The sequence below is a fragment of the Colletotrichum spaethianum genome (genome assembly GCF_022836535.1).
Source record: "Colletotrichum spaethianum MAFF 239500 DNA, contig20, whole genome shotgun sequence".
Classification (NCBI taxonomy): domain Eukaryota; kingdom Fungi; phylum Ascomycota; class Sordariomycetes; order Glomerellales; family Glomerellaceae; genus Colletotrichum; species Colletotrichum spaethianum.
This window is the reverse complement of record NW_026054790.1, coordinates 403,041-419,170: the sequence shown is the minus strand read 5'-3', so window position 1 is coordinate 419,170 and position 16,130 is coordinate 403,041. Positions and strand designations below refer to the sequence as shown.

The window sequence follows — 16,130 nt, the reverse complement described above, 5'->3', positions numbered from 1 at the left end:
TTCACGCCTGCCCTAGTACCGGCACAGTGCCGGGGACCCTGAATACTCTATTCCACGGGTAGGATTTGAAGCTAAGAGGCCGTGGGGAAATTTGATATAAATGTTTAAAGTTGATAATCGACTGCAGTGAACTGTGCGGAGAAGAGCAGCTTGCCAAAGAAAGACGAGCGGGGCAGGTGATACTGGCGGGTTTGACCACGAAGCTTTGGATGATAAGGGTTATTAGAGATTACGAATGCGGATCCTCTGTATAGTTCAACAGACTTCATCTGAGGCCCACCTTTCATATGTGATATTGCAAACCGATCCGTCGGGGACTTTGCTTCTCGGCGCAAACTTAGACAGGGCCTGATCACTCCGCTGTTATTGGCTCTCTGGTGGCTGCATCCAAAGACGTGCTGAGATGCTCATTAGGAAAAGTGAGGTGTAAGTAGTTTCCAGTGACAGGGATCCTAGCAACTTCGCCGAGTACGATTAGTCGGCCGGGAAGGGGGGCAACGAAGACTATCCATCACGGAATGTCACCTTCATTACCTTAGCAATGAGAGCCCACTCCTCGACATTATCTGCCCGCACAAGGCTGTGGAACTGATCATAACCAGATTTCCCATGATTCACCAGTGAATACCAACTCTTGCAGAGCTATTTGAACATACTATAGGCTCAGTAGAAGCCATGGATCATACCGTGATGGCATCGAGTCAAAATCTGTTGAATCATTTTGAAGAGATACTTGGCAAGTCGGCCAAGCGACATCACGAGTCCAGAACATAATGACTTTTTATGGATATCAGACATTATTTCTGCCCTATCAAGCTAATTACAAGAAATGTCGTATAGACATGTAATACTATCGTGACACACACACACACCGTTTTAATGTCTCGCAGGGGCAGTCGCGTTGACAGCTCCGTAGATGATACGGAAAGGCTCGGTCTCGGTGGTATCGTACTCCTCAATCTTGGACGCATCACCGAAGACGCGCAGAGCCTTGATGGCGAACTTGTACTTGCCGGCAGGGGCGTAGCTGCCATCGTCCAGCTGGCCGTCCCAGTCGACGGAGAAGATGCCGCGGGAGACGTACAGTTGGGGGAAAGAGCGGGGCTGGCCGAGAGTCGTGGTGCCCAAGACCTCCTTGGTAGCGTTGGGAGGGCAGGTGGTGAGAGGCACCAGGTCAGCACGGACAATGGCAGAGCCGAAGGCCATGTTGACAGCGAGGGCCGGAACGATGGCATCGGTCGCGTTGGCGGTGCCCGGGGGAGGCAGGACGTAGGTGTAGTTGCTGGGAACGGGATCGTAGACCGTGGCCGCGGCGCTGGTCGAGGTGGTCATCAGAGCCTGGTCCAGCGTGACGTGGCTGTGGAGGCTGCCGGCAATGCCCATGTAAGGCAGTGACAAGCTGGAGCCGTCCGAGCCGTTGAGGGCGATATAGCCGGACCAGACGGGCAAGCGGCCGGCATCGAGCTTAGGGGGAGTAGGGGTGACCAAGATTGTGGCCTCTCCGCCGGCGGGGACAGAGACCTTGTCCTCGCTAAAGGCCAAGGTGGCGTACTCGTCTGAAAGATCGTTGGGGAAGACAGCAGGGAACAGGTCGCCAGCAGCAGCGAAGGTGTAGGCAGTAGCAGCGCCGACGTTGCTCAGGTCATAGGAGACATCTGCAGTGCCAGTGTTCTTGATGGTGAAGTTGAGCTCAGGGATGAAGTGGTCAGTGTCGTTGAAAGAAAGGCTGGAGGTGCTGAGGATGACGGAGGAGTAAGCAGCATCGTAGGCCTGAACAAGACCAGCACCTTGCTGGGGGACAGGGGCAAGGAGCTCTTCAGGGCCAGTGCCGTAGTTGAACTTGACCGGGTTGGCGTGGGCGGACAGGAGGTTCTCAATGGTGGCGGGGTCTAAGGTCTTGCGAACCTCGGCGATCAAAGCTATGATACCGGCCGTCTGGGGGCAGGACATGGAAGTTCCGGAGAGAACGGCGTAGGAACCAAGGGCTCTGGGGTACAGAGAGAGGACGTTGCCTCCGATGGCACCAAACTGAGGCTTCTGGTGGGCATCCCAGTTAGGGCCCCAGGAGCTGAAGCTAGAGACGGAACCTCCAGTGGCGGTGTTGACGGCCTCGGTAAGGATCTGCTCGGCCTCAGTAGGGTCCGTCATCTGGAGAACGACTTCCGAGCCAGCAGCGATAGCCTTGAGCCAAACAGCACCCTGCTCGGGGTGGTCATGCCAACGGCCAAGATCTCAGGGACGGTAGTGACGGTAACAGAGGTGGCACCGGCAATGTTGTTATAGAGCATGAGGTACTTGGCACCGGCAGCAGCGGCGTTCTGGGCCTTGACGACGAAAGTGCAAGTGCCTCTCTTGACGAGGACGATCTTGCCGCTCAGGTCAGGGGTGTCGGCGGGGTAGGGGTCGCAGCCAAGAGCGGCGGTCGAGGTAGAGTCGGTGGTGGGCGTCCAGAGAGGAAGCTCGACACCAGCCCACTCAGAAGGCTCACCCGGGGTGTAAGAGAACTTGCTGGGCGCGCCACCGGCAATGGTGTAAAAGTTCTCGATCAGAATGGCGGGGGTGATGGCGTTGTCGAAAGAAGCGATGGCGGTAACGTGCTTGCCGCTGGCGGCGGTAGAGGCAAAGAAGACACCCTGGTCACCAGAGTTACCGGCGGAGACAGTGCAAGGAACACCGGCGTCGACGATTCGGGAGACGGCGGCGGCCCAGGGCTCGTCAGTCCAGCCGGAGGGGCCACCGATGGAGGCGGTGATGATGTCGCTGCCCGCCTCGTAAGCGCGGTTGTAGGCAGCGATCAGGACATCGTTGCCGGCTTGGCCATCACAGCCAAAGACCTGTTCAAAATCGTGTGAGCGAACAATCCAGAACATTACGCGTTGCCAAATTCGACCGGTGTCGCCGGAGACGGCCTCGGGAATAGTGGATCCTTCACGGGAACCGAAGTTCTCACATCAGATCCCAAGTGCAGCTGTGGCGCTCGCAAGGGCAACAATAAGCCAAAAAGCGGCCAGCAGCAATTGAGCCAATTCCCCATGTAGAAACTCTATGAAAACAGGGGGAAAACAGAATGGGAAAAAGCACGTACTCTGAAGGCACCGAGGGTAACGCCAGGAGCGGTACCAAGGAATCCAAAGGGGTTAGACTGAGCGGCGACGATGCCGGCAACATGGGTTCCGTGACCACCGCAGTCCATGGGATCAGGGTCGGGGACCTGCTCGTTGAAGCCGTCGTAGGCGTCACCAACCAAATCGTATCCGTAGCTAACGAGACAGCCGGGGCCGAAGCAGCCGCCGAGAGCCGGGTGAAGGTAGTCAATACCGGTGTCGATGATACCGACCTTGATACCCTTGCCGGTGACGCCGTTGCGGTGAAGCTTGTCAACCTGGGTCTGGACGTGTGTCGAGAAGGTGTCGTTGCCCAATTGACGCTTCTTCAGGTCGATGTAGTCACGGCCTTGCTGGCCGGTCCAGATAACCTCAGGTTCAGGGATGCTGTAGGTGCGGACAGGCCACATGTTCTTGACCGAGGGGAGCCGAGCCAGCCTGGCGGCCTTCGCTTCGGCATTGTCCAGGTTTGTGAACTGGATCGACGCGCCCTTGAACAGAGTGTAGTTCAGGTTCATGCGGGTGACGGTTTCGACGTCGGCGTCGATGTCGGCGTAGAAGTCGGAAGTGTCCTGTCAAAAGAGGCGATGAGCCAAGAGCTCTGCATGGTCTGTGGATTTCTCGGCAGCGACTAACCTGACTGTCGTCCAATTCAATAATGAAGGCACCGGCAACGGTCTTTGGGGCGGCGAGCTTGCCCTGGACGGCGGAAGCCGCCGCAAGAAGCGGCAGCAAGAGACTGCTTCTGACCATTGTGCTTGGCTGACGGATGACCTGAGAGAGACCGGAGCTGGGGAGACGAAAGGTATCTCACGACAACGGCGGCATTCACTTATATAAGTCCATCGAAAACAATGTGGCAATGTAGCTCAAGCTACCTATGGCAGGGCCTGCTCGACTGGGGCCTGTGAACCTTCCCCCTGAGCCAGGTCGGTTATAATCTGGCGGGCGTTATAACAGCTTGCGGGGACCCTGTCGTTGTCGTCATGATATGAAAGGGAGCATATTTGGAACCAGACGCTTGCTCGGCCAGGCAGGTGGAGGAAGAGACCGGCGCAGATGAAAGTGCGAGGATGCACAAGCGCGGCGGCATGCAATAACCGTTCAAGGTATGGGTGGGGATCATGAGCCACGGATAGGCGTGAGGGATGCAAAGGACAAGCGAACGGGACACCGGGACCAGGAAGTAGGAGATTGCAGGGAGCGATAGGTTGCCTTGCAGGCAATATGCAGTGTGCGGTACGAAGATATGCCCCAGCGATAGAAAGCAGCTCCAGGAGGATCAACATATTGGGCCCGCCTTGTGAGCTGCCTTCTTGAGGGTCCTTGGTGGTAGGGAGGAAAGCCAAAATCGATTCAACCGAACTGGTGCTGTCATTGGAGAAGTTGGGTGGCCCACCCGCCCAGATGGCCTTCCTATCTAGGCATGTGTCTCCGTCTGTTGTTGGTCAGGTTGTTAAAGTCACGAAAGCTTGATGAAGGGCCGGTCCCGGTCGCTGCCTCACCCGTGTTGGACCGGGATTTGGTCTCGTCTCTTCTGCTTTGGGGCGCACTCTTATTTCGCGTCTTCCCGTCGGTGGCGAGGTTGCCCCTGGCTCGCTGCTGTCGTCGCGCTATCGCTGAAGAGCGATTGGCAGAATCGGGAGATCGGATTCGTGCCCTTTCAGATCTCTGGGCAACGAGCACGGCGGCGCCCCCAACAAACGTTGTGTCCTGACTGAAGAAAGGCGCCGACGGGGTTTAGCTCTGGTTGCACAGCAAGGGCCTGCAGTTGCAGATGGCAAAAGGACATTGCATGGCTCGAGTTCCATCGGCAACGGCTCCATGTGGATGCGCAACGGCAAAATGCTCGCCCAGTAACTGGGCGCGGGGTGTTTGTTTTTCGGTCTCGGTGGCTTGGGACGGAAGATTGCTTAACGAGGGCGGTTGTTCTTATCAGGGCACAAGAGGAACATCTTGATCACTCCTCAGATGCCTGCGCGTTGGGGTTTCTTGTTGATCGGACTTCACACAACCTGTTGACGTCTCGCAACCCCCGAGGATGTTTTTGCTCGATGCAACGGCATCCCCATGGCCAAGAGGCCAAGGAAACTCTACTGCCGTGGAAGCAGCGCACTTCGGCTTTCTGTTTGGTGCGTTCCTGAATTGCAGCTCGTGTGCTGTGGAGCAGCTCTAGAATGCTCAGGCACAGGACCACGGCAGCATCCATGCGGGGACGGACATCCCGGTTGCGCAGTGAGACCGCTCGATGGCGTTGTTTATTGTTCTCGGCACGTCAGTGTCGAGTAGTGGCTGTTGACACCCACTAGGAAGTTAATGAACTGGCCAGTAGCAATCCTGACCGGAGGCGAGTTTGCATACACAATAGCATTCTTGGAGTCTCAGCCGACAGACAAGCGGCCGAGGTTGTTCACATTGGGCAGGAGATAGAGGCAAAGGGCCTTTTGTTAGCCGCTATCGTCAAATGCTCTCAATCATCTTTCTCGTGTTACCCCCGCACGAAGGAGAGCGAGAGCTAAACCCAGAAGTGGCGGAGAAAGGTGAGGGGAAGAGGCGACGGAGCCCAGCAGGGAGACCTCCGCACAGATTAGAAAACAAACGTGGACCTGTCGTCCCATGTTCCACAACTCCCCCATTATTATTCTGGGCCTTCCTCCGATTCACCTGCCGAAAAGACGATAGGTAACCCAGTGGTCACCCCCCCGGCTTTAGACCGGACACAAAGGTTCGCGGGATGCGGGCGCCCATGCAAGGCAACGCTGGATATCTCTCCGGTGCAAGGTCGGTCGAGTCTTGGTCTTGGTCTTGGTCTTGGTCTGGCTCAACGCGGGAAAATGAATGGGCGAGATGTTGCTTTTGGTGCATCATTGCGTATGAGAATGATGAGCTGTGAGGCTGAACAAGTCTTGATTTATGAGCGCGGCCCCATCATTGATACGCCCGGACCTACGCCTACCGGCCCCTTTTACGTTTAGCCAAAAAGGGGTTCGCGCGGCCATGCTGGATGCTAAGGCGATCTGGGATATCCACTCGGTGTTCCCATGGAAAGCTTCTTATCCTGGTCGAGGCCGGGTTGAGCTCATGATTGAAGAACTTTTGAAATGCAGGACCTAGCTTCCAAAAATACAGTACTAATAGTAGAGAAGGATTGCACGATTCATTTACATATCTCCTGACGGACTGCATTGAGGATGCGGGGAGGCTTATGAACAGTTCATTGAACAGCGGCTCCGCCGAGCACTAGCTGTGAACTTTAAGATCAAGGGCCAATGACTCTCATCCAGCTGGGATCGCCCTGGGGCTTCCTTATTAAAGGACGCGAAAGTCGCGGATCATAAAACATTGGCAAAGGCAATGCCGTTTAACCTTACTATGGCGTGAACTCTGCTCAACCACAGGTCGGTGGTTTTCTGAAGGGCATCGTTTGCGATGCTCAAATCCTCGGTGAAGCGAGAAATAAGTTCATTCATTGTAATGGGGTTCTCATGTAGTGCATGTTATACGCCGTTTGTCGATATTATGCGGCTCATTTTCGTCACAATCTACCGGCTCGTACAATTTGAGTTGGGGCCACGGCTGAATTTGTTTAAAAAAGACCAAATGCTTGACATTGCGAACCAATATCTTGTTTCTCGTACTTGTGTCCAAAGACATGCCCAGCTTCACTTAACACGCAACAACGAGGACGAATCTTCAACAACATGTGCTCATACCTGAGAGCCAGTCAACAAGAGACCCGGCGCTAATTTACAAGTGCTGGTTTGCCAAGGTGCCAACCTCGGGACTACCCTAAGCAGTAACAACAAAGCACGTTGTTGGATGCATGCCAATGCTCTCTGTAGACAACCAACCCAGCCCTCCGGTAAGAATGGGACCGCACCTTACAGATCTGCCGATGTCACCGTGCCAGCCCGCCTTGGAAGGGTGTCGACTGGGCTGCTGCGTTGCGTGACGTGTACTTGCCCCGTCCTTTTGGTCAAATGGCGAACTCGTGCGGTCCACTGGACCCAAGATGATAGAATAAGGTTAAATGCATGCTTAACTCTGCTTATTAAATCCTTTTTGTGGTTCACGTCTTCTCTATAGCAAGGTTTCATCGGTCGACAAGAGTCCCAAATGCCACTGGGGCCCATTGTATCGCCCGGTATATCCATCCGACTACAATAGTCCCAAATTTGGCGACCGGCTCAGTATCTCATGCAAGGAGCTCCCTCGCCACCTCGTAGGTGTTGATAAAGTCGATGCCTTCTTTCCTCCAGGTGTCATCCTCGACAAAGCTCTTTGAGACGTTCAGAACCAAGTTCTTCGGGGCACTCAAGTCGTACCTGGGCCAGTACGGCAACAGCCCAGTGCTGTTCGCGTACGTCCCGTTGCCAGCTTGCGGATTGGGGTCCAGCTCATAGACAAACCTGACATAAGCCTGTCCGATAGCCCGGGCGAGGCGCACGTGGCTGTCATACTGCGGAGACGGCCCGAGCAGGCCCGAGATGTTCTGGAAGCTGAAGGCGACGTTGTCAAAGTGCTGCACGCCATCTATCGGCTTCCGGTTCCACAGCAGCTGGTCAAACCGGTAGCTGTAGACAGGCTGGGCGACCTCGGGCTGGGAGTAGAGCTCGCACATCTTGCGCCGGCCCGAGATCATGACCAGGTCACCGCCGATGGAGGCGCCCCGCCTCCACTGCAGGCCCTTTTCGGGGTACACGGAGCAGTTTGTGATGGAGAGCGGCGGCTGAGTGCAGGGGTCGTTGGGGTACAGCTCGAAGAGCTTGCGGATTGTCGGCGGCGAGAGCGAGTAGGAGCGCCAGTAGGTGAAGCCGTTGAAGAGGTCTACTTCCGTGTTTGGCTTGGGGCTGCTCGGGTTGAAGTTGATACCCTCGTCGCTGTTGGCGCCGGTTAAGAGAGGCACCTTGACGAACTTGCCCTCGCGAATCAGCTGGCTTGGATATCCCGTCAGGAAGTCTCCGTCAATCAGCGGGTTCCACACCTGACTGGGGTTTCCTGCAAAGAGTTGTGTCTGGCTCAAGCCACGGAGGCAAGCCAGTTGGTCTTTGGCGGTCCAGCAGCCGACGGACCGCGTTAGGTTCTCGACGGGAGCGTTGTAGTAAGCCAAGTTCTGGACCTGTGCTCCGGTCGGCCCGCCGCTTTCGAGGATGGCGGCGCGGTAGAGTCCGTCGTCCCGGCCGTCGTAGCTGAAGAGTTGGTAGGCGATGCTCTGCGCCCCAGCGCTCTCGCCCCAGATGGTCACCCGCTCCGGGTCTCCACCAAAGGCCGCGATGTTCTCCTGGATCCATCGCAGAGCCAACCTCTGGTCGAGCAGGCCTGCATTGCTCGACCCTTCTGCAAGGATCTGTTGGGTTTGCAAGAAGCCGTACATATTGAGGCGGTAGTTCATGGCCACGCTAATGATGGGCTGGCCCATGTCTTGACTGACTTTGACGATGCCTGAGAGATTGTACTGCGGGTCGGCCTTCACACCAATTCTTAGTCACAGCAGCAAGGAGAAAGAGGGTTAGATCTTACAATAGAGCCTGTATATAGACCGCCACCAAATATCCAAACAAGAACTGGGAGTGGTTTCTCGTGCTCTCCAGCTGGCCGGACAACATTGAGCGTCAAGCAGTCCTCCGACATGTTGAAGTTCCCCCTGAACTGCATACAGCTGTAGCCTTGCTCGGTGGCATCTCGCACCCCGTTAAAGGAAGAGTTGAGACTCCGTGGCCACCGATATCTCAACTGACCAACCGGAGGCTGCGCAAAAGGAACACCGAGGAAGGCGTCCTGGTCCCATTCCGACAGATGACGACCTCGATACGTACCATTGAGGACCTGGACCGTAGGATCTTGAGCTGCGACTGTCCCGAGACAGGCCAGAGCCGCCGAAAGCAGATAACACAACCGAGCCATGAGGACAAGAACGAGGAGACCAAAGCGAACTGCCTTGCCAGACCAAGCAAACTGCCCTCACTCTTATGTAGAGAGCATTTATACGGCCTCCAGCGTAGCATCGCGGCCGCCATGACTTGATGCGCCCATCGCCATACTGCTGGCAAAGCGTTGCCGGCCGGATCTTTGATTGGAGGAAATTAGGAGAGCCGCAAGACGACCTCATCTCTCTCAGCTGCTAGCGTCGCACCAGGTTGGCGCACACGATCTGGGGTAAATCATTGGAGAAGAATGCGGGGATGCGGGGGACGCTGTCGATGGCCAAGGGGTCAGACAGACGGCAATCTCAACTTGGGCGACTGCCGGGTGACGGCTATTATGACGGGCAGCCAGGCTACATCGAGATGCAAAGGACATTTTTCCGACGTCTCGAGTGGCTTGTAGCGGCGGGTCCCTATGCAGGTGAAGCCTGAAGGCTGAGAGTGATGATGAAGCCAGGGTGATGAAAGTGGCCCTTGCAAGAAGCCCCTGGACTGAGGGCGAGCCTGCAAAGATATTTTAGCCTATTCTTGAATTCAATGTGTAGTCTTAGCTTACTATGAAGTTGGAACGATAGTTGATGAGCTTTGGAAGATGGCCGATGATAAATATGAGAGGTTAGTTTAGGCGTGTAATTCTAAATTCTCACACTGAGACTCACAAACATGCATCTGAGTATAGCACAGTACTTGATACTAAGTGTTCAAGCTGCGCACGGTACTGCTTACATGATCTTCGGCCAAACGCCGGCAAATCGGCCGGGTACTGTTGACGTCAACCAGGCCGAGCTTAGAAATTTGGAGGTGAAGCTTCCAAACACCAAGCTACCTTTATCTTGGGTGTGTACACAACCTTGACTTTGACTTTGACGTCCACCAAAAGACGCAGTACCCATAGATCGAGACAAGACAACTACCATAAACCAGACCGATACCATTGTACAGCCCTCCACAACCTCCGAGATGCTCTGTAGGTCGTGCCGCCGCGTAATTGCGGTTTCCAAAACCTCCCCGAACCACATCATCGCCAGAGCTTCCACCACAAGCCTCCCGATCGCGACAAGGCATTACTCCTCCCAATCTGCCTCAGTGGCCCGATCGAGCCCTTTTTCCGCCTTCGTCACCCGATCACCATTCCAAAACACCCAGACGAGCTCGAAGCGATTTTACTCCTCAGAGACGTCCACATCGCCAGCTCTCGAGAAGCCCGACCACCTCGACACTGCGGAATCGACGATATGGGATAAGCTGGTTACCGAATTCGCACCCTCGGAGCTGATCGTGCAGGACGTGTCGGGTGGCTGCGGCTCCATGTACGCCATCGACATCACCTCGGCCAAGTTCAAGGGCGCAAACATGCTGAAGCAGCAGCGCATGGTTAACGCCGTGCTGGGCGACATGATGAAGCAGTGGCACGGCGTCCAGCTGCGCACCAAAGCGCCTTGAGGGCTCTCCGGCGGAACCGAATTTCATCGCGACGGTCTGACGGATGTACAATACGTGTAGACAACAGTGTACCAACAATCACAGGGCCCTTGAATGGCCAATCTACTCTATTGGCAGATCGAGGACCAGACGATTCAGGGATCGAGGTAACTCCGTTGCGGTGCAACTTGTACCCGTGAATTCTCTTGGTCGAGGAATGCTGTACCTGAGGGTTCCATAGGGAATCCATATCTTCACTATGTCTTGTTACTTCTGCCTTCTCCCCCGTGCGGTTCATTTTGCATTTGCCTCGGGTTGTCCTGAAGCCCAGACTACCAATAATTCTCTCACCAATCACCAAAGCTTGCAACCGTCTGCCCGCGCATCTTGGTTTTGAAGGCATCTTCTCTTGAATCTCTGCGACCCCATCTTGTCCAATGGGATCGGGGCTATTACTCCTTCGTTTGCCCGTTTTATGGGCCCTGTATGGGTCGCTGAGCAGTTTGTACCCATTCGTGATGAGCAGTCACATTCACAACCCATATTGACCCCATCCACGGGTGCTTACTAGTATGGCATCACGTCCACTCTCTGATGGGCATCTCAAAGGTCAACGATACCGTTCCAAAACGCGGCAATGGCCCGCTGCGGCATTCGCGAAAGCTCAGTGCTTACGCCAAGGGTTGCTGTGACGCAACAGATTGGCGTCGCACAACGCCGGAGCAAATTGTCAGGAAAATGTCCCAAAGTCTCCTCTTTTCTCCAATATCTTCACTGGATCGTCCAACCATTAGCACATCTCGTTATGTGCCCCAATCGCAGATCTCTCGCTTCGTGCCATAGCCTAGGTACGAACCTGAAACCGTGATTGGCGCTGCTAGGTCCATCAACAGGGCATGATTGATGCAGCGAGACTGCTAAAGGCTATCAGATGCAACCGTCAGATTTAGTCTACGCGAGTATTGGAAAGTCTCGTTATCAACGTTGCAATGACCGAAGGCTGCGGCCCGGGCCATTATTAAGCCACTAACCGACGACCCCCGGCATCTGGGCATGGAAGCATGAGGAGCAATTTTCCAGACACTGGTAACTATTCGAGGCGATGTAACAAGAGGCGGGGCACCGGTCTTCAGGCCTTTCGACATGATATGCGTGGCAAGCTCGGCAATAGAGCGGGGGGATGTGGAAGGCAGTGATGTTCGTCCCAATTAAAAGGAGGGCGTCTCCTTTTGTGCGTTGATTGTTGAGTATCCCATGTTTTCCGGCTTCAAGCCCTTTTTTGCGTGTCGGCAGATCAAAGAGCAACATGGCTCTTTTCGACTTTCCTTCGAGCTTTGACGCTGGTTCAGCGCTATTGTATCCGGCCGTTGCGTTCATCATTTACTATGTTGTCTCGTCAATCATCGCATGGAACCACCTCCGCGAGTTCCCGGGCCCGCTCGTCGGGAAGTTCTCCTACTTCTGGATCATGTCCAACGCCCGGTCCGGGAAACCGGGAGAGAACTTCACCAAGCTGAACCGCGAATATGGCTCCCTCGTGCGCATCGGTCCCAACGACCTTGTCACCGACGACCCGGACATCCTCCGCCGCATGAATGCCGTGCGATCCACGTACGGCCGTTCGTCGTGGTACAACGGGACTAAGTTGAACCCCCACCAGGACAGCATGTTCAGCCTGCTGGACGTAGGCGCCCACGACAAGCTCAAAGCCAAGTGCGCAGGCGGGTACGCCGGGAAGGAAAACCCTTCGCTGGAAGATGGTGTCGACTCGCAAATCGCCAACGCCGTGAACCTCATCCGGAGAAAGTACATTACCACTGGTGACGAGGTGAAGTCCATGGATTTGGGCAAGGTTGCGCAGTTTTTCACGCTGGATACGATTACCAAGCTTGCATACGGCGAAGAGTTTGGGTATTTGGCCACAGACTCGGACGTGCACGACTACATCAGTACGACGGAGGCGGCTATTCCCTACTTGCAGCTCTGCAGCGAGGTGCCTTACCTCCAGAAGATTATGTTCTCGAAGCTCGTCCTGGGCACATTAGGGCCAAAACACACGGACAAGAGCGGGCTGGGCAAGCTGATGGGGTACGTTTTGTAGTGTTTCCAGAGACAGGGCCATGCTGACAAGGCGAAAGAGTTGCCAAAGAGGTTGTTGCAAAGCGTTTCGGCCCGGATGCCAAGGAAGAACGCGATATGCTGGTAAGAGGCCATCCCCATCTTAGACGGACCCAACGCTAAGGGACCGCAGGGTGCATTTGTTCGCCATGGAGTCACCCAGGATGAGTGCGAGACAGAGGTTCTCTTCCAGATCATCGCCGGTTCCGACACGACTGCCACTGCGATCCGCACAACGTTCCTGTATACGATGACTTCCCCGCGCACATACCACACGCTGAAGCAGGAGATTGCCACCGCCATCAACGAGGGCCACGTCTCGTCACCCATCACCTATGAGGAGAGCAAGAAGCTTCCCTACCTCCAGGTATTTCCCATCCCCAGGACCCTTACCATATGCTCGACACATCGTAACATGAGTAGGCCGTCATCTACGAGGGTCTCCGCATGAACGCCCCCTTCACCGGCCTCTGCGCCAAGGAGACGCCCGCAGAAGGAGATACCATCGACGGACGATTCATCCCAGGCGGAACCCGCATCGCGCAGAATGTGTGGGGAACCCTCCGCCGCGCTGACGTCTTTGGCAAGGACGCGGATCTGTTTCGCCCCGAACGGTGGATCGAGGCGGACGCGGCGACCAAGGATAAGATGCAGAAGACGGCCGAGCTGGCGTTTGGGTACGGAAGATGGGGCTGCGCCGGAAAGAGCGTGGCGTTCCTGGAGCTGAGCAAGATATACGTCGAGGTGAGATCCGTTCCGACTCCGATTCGTTCTGTTGTGAAAGAACCATGCTGATGCGACTTACCAGCTCCTTCGTAACTTTGACTTCCAGATAATGAACCCAGCGAAACCGTGGCACAGCGTAAACTTCAACCTCTTCATGCAGGACAACTTTTGGGTCAAGGTCACGGAGGCTACCACGATGAAGAACTAGTCAGTTAGTACGGCGAGTGACGGAGATGGACTCGAGTTGTAGTGTTGCACTCCAAGATGGGTTATGGAAACCTGGCTTACGACGGCGTACCCGGCTGGAAGAAGGACTGGATGATGGCCTTGATGCATGCAGGCCGTCTGTGGGTATAGGCAGTGGTTCGCAGTCAATAAAATGCAGTCGCACGTGTAATCAATCATCCCGTTTCGGCCTGAAGCTTTCACTATAAGGCCCTGCCGATTGAGCCTGTCGAAGACTTAACCGTGGGAATGTTGGGTGAGATGTTCACATTTCGCCCCCATCTCATTCATTCAGTAACCTTGTTTTCACTAAAGAAGAGCTTGGGCCTCTGTCCGTTGTCCCTGCCCGTCACACAACATGTGCCATTTTTGGAGGTATCCCTGTTAGCTATGAACCCCAGAAACATCCGTTCAAACCCCGACAAGCGATCGCGTATTGCAGAAGCGCAGGATCCAAGACCCATTAAGAAATTCTCTTCCAGCATCATGGAGCGAGTTATCGCCAGAAATAGCCAGGATTTAACAAGCCTTGGTGGCTCAGTGGTAAAGCGTCTCACTCGTAATGAGAAGATCGGGCGTTCGATTCGCCCTCGAGGCAGGTTCTAATCCTTTTGTTTTTAGAACATTCTTCATCTTTTGCTTACCTGCGTTTATGAGATGAGTAAAGTCGAGCTTGACCAATGATCTCTCTGTTGACTATTTGCCTCAAATGTCACTCACTGGCTTGCACGGCGCTTCACGGGCGTACATGGATTTTAAGTGATGAGTGCATAAGTGGATAGAGCCTGATTCCCACCTAATCTTTATGGATCAAGTGCTTGAAGAAATCTCCCAGGAAGAGAGCCGACCTCTTCGGGTACCTCGTCTTCTCAGGGCTCTCAAAGTCGATCCACGTCGCGCCGAACCTGTCCGAGAAACCGGCCGCCCACTCCCAGTTGTCGGTGAAGGTCCAGCCAAAGTACGACTTGATCACGACACCCTCCTGCGAAGCCTTGGCCACCTCGGTCAGGTAGCTCTTGAAGAAGTCGATGCGGAACGGGTCCTCGAGCACATCATCCGCTCCCCGGGGCTTCCAGTCGTGCTCGCCCTGCGCCGTCGTGCCGTTCTCCGTAATATAAATCGGCACATGGTACCGGTTCCAGATCCAGCGGAGCAATTTCGCCCACCCCCACGGCGTCGTGCGCAGCCAGTAGGTGTCGCTCTTCGGCCCGCGCGGCACGCCCTGCTTGTTCTCGTCAAACTGCTCAATGTTGCCCTTGTGATCGTTGATGTCGGCCGGCCCGTCGCGGTGACGCACGTAGAATGCAGAGTACGAGTTCATCCCGTACACCTCGGAGCTGCCGAGCACGAGCTTGCTCTCCTCGGGCGTGAACCGCGGCAGCCGATCGCCCAGCTGAGCCCGCATCGACGCCGGGTAGTCGCCCGTCTTATACAGCGGGTCGGCGAACCACGCAATCTCGAACTCGCGCGCGCGCTCGGCCGCCTCGACGTCGAGCGGGTCCGAGTCGTCCCAGGGCTCGGACCAGTTGCCGTGCAGCGTGATCATAATCTTGCCCTTCTGCACCGGCTGGAACTCCTTCTTGTACATGTCGGCGACGTAGGCGTGGGAGACGAGCTCCGTATGCGCGACAATGAACGGCTCGGTGGACGAGTCGCCCTCCTCGTTCAGCTCGCGGAAACTCGAACGGGCTGGGGCGTGGACGCCGGCGGCGTAACCGGCGAGGGTGTAGACCCCCGGCTCGTTGTACGTGATCCAGTTCTTCACGCGGTCCCCGAAGCGCTCGAAGCAGACGCGGGCGTACCGGATGAAATCGGGCGTGTATCTTTCCTTGTCCAACATGCCGCCGTATCTGTCCTCGAGAGCCTGCGGCGTGTCCCAGTGGAAGAGGGTGACGTAAGGCGTGATGCCGTTGGCGAGCAGCTCGTCGATGAGGCGGTTGTAGTATGCAATGCCGGCCTCGTTGACCGGGTCGTCTTTCCCACCGAGGGGAATGATGCGCGACCACGACAGTGAGAAGCGGTAACCGCTGACGCCGTACCTCTTCATAAGGGCCACATCGGTCTTGTAGAGATCGTAGGACCGCACGGCGTCGTCTCCGGAGCTTCCATCTTTGACCTTGCCGGGCGTGTGTGCGAACTTGTCCCAGATGGACTCGCCTTTGCCGTCCTTGTCCCAAGCTCCCTCGACTTGGGCAGCGGCTGTTGCGAAGCCCCAAGTGAAGTCGGCGGGCAAAGCGCCCTTGATGGACTCGTCGAACCCGGATTGAGATGCCATGATGAGCCTTTGCCGTCGCAAGACTATGATAGCGTGTCTCCTTACGTCCTCATCATGCAGCTGTTCTCTGAAGCAGTATGTATACGGGCCTTATTGAACCCCGCCTCATGATCATGTGCTGATAGCACTGAAGATGCGGAAGATGCATTGTTGGGAGGTGCATTACAGCGGCGGGATGAAATGAGGATGATTCGTGGAGAGAAGTGCTGTCGGTCCCAACTGGCCCGACGCGTGTTGAACCGGTGGTACTTCAGTGGTCTCCACTGAGACGTAGCGTTAGGACCACCCCGTTTGCAGGAACATCTGGGGCTTTGTCATGGCCACAAGTATTAAATG

The 16,130-nt window shown here is 55.5% G+C and overlaps 4 protein-coding genes and 1 non-coding gene across 5 annotated transcripts; 2 read left to right on the top strand and 3 right to left on the bottom strand.

Annotated features, from left to right (window-relative positions):
• Nucleotides 1-876: 876 nt before the first annotated feature.
• Nucleotides 877-3,857, bottom strand: ColSpa_07823 (minor extracellular protease vpr; the record flags this gene model as incomplete). The annotated part of the gene is made up of 4 exons (XM_049274035.1): nucleotides 877-2,199; nucleotides 2,223-2,834; nucleotides 3,086-3,676; nucleotides 3,741-3,857. 4 exons carry the CDS (start codon nucleotides 3,855-3,857, stop codon nucleotides 877-879), a joined length of 2,643 nt encoding a protein of 880 aa, XP_049129992.1.
• Nucleotides 3,858-7,299: 3,442 nt separating this feature from the next.
• Nucleotides 7,300-9,008, bottom strand: ColSpa_07822 (lipase 4; the record flags this gene model as incomplete). Its single annotated transcript, XM_049274034.1, has 2 exons — nucleotides 7,300-8,571; nucleotides 8,625-9,008. The coding sequence occupies 2 exons, from the start codon at nucleotides 9,006-9,008 to the stop codon at nucleotides 7,300-7,302; spliced, it is 1,656 nt and encodes a 551-aa protein (XP_049129991.1).
• A 980-nt stretch (nucleotides 9,009-9,988) lies between these two features.
• On the top strand, nucleotides 9,989-10,471 carry ColSpa_07821 (BolA-like protein 3; the record flags this gene model as incomplete). The annotated part of the gene is made up of 1 exon (XM_049274033.1): nucleotides 9,989-10,471. The coding sequence occupies one exon, from the start codon at nucleotides 9,989-9,991 to the stop codon at nucleotides 10,469-10,471; it is 483 nt and encodes a 160-aa protein (XP_049129990.1).
• Nucleotides 10,472-14,045: 3,574 nt separating this feature from the next.
• Nucleotides 14,046-14,117, top strand: ColSpa_tRNA_212. Its single transcript has one exon. It is a non-coding gene; the product is annotated as a tRNA-Thr (tRNA).
• Nucleotides 14,118-14,315: 198 nt separating this feature from the next.
• ColSpa_07820 (beta-glucosidase 1B) lies at nucleotides 14,316-15,794 on the bottom strand (the record flags this gene model as incomplete). Its single annotated transcript, XM_049274032.1, has 1 exon — nucleotides 14,316-15,794. One exon carries the CDS (start codon nucleotides 15,792-15,794, stop codon nucleotides 14,316-14,318), a length of 1,479 nt encoding a protein of 492 aa, XP_049129989.1.
• Nucleotides 15,795-16,130: the final 336 nt, after the last annotated feature.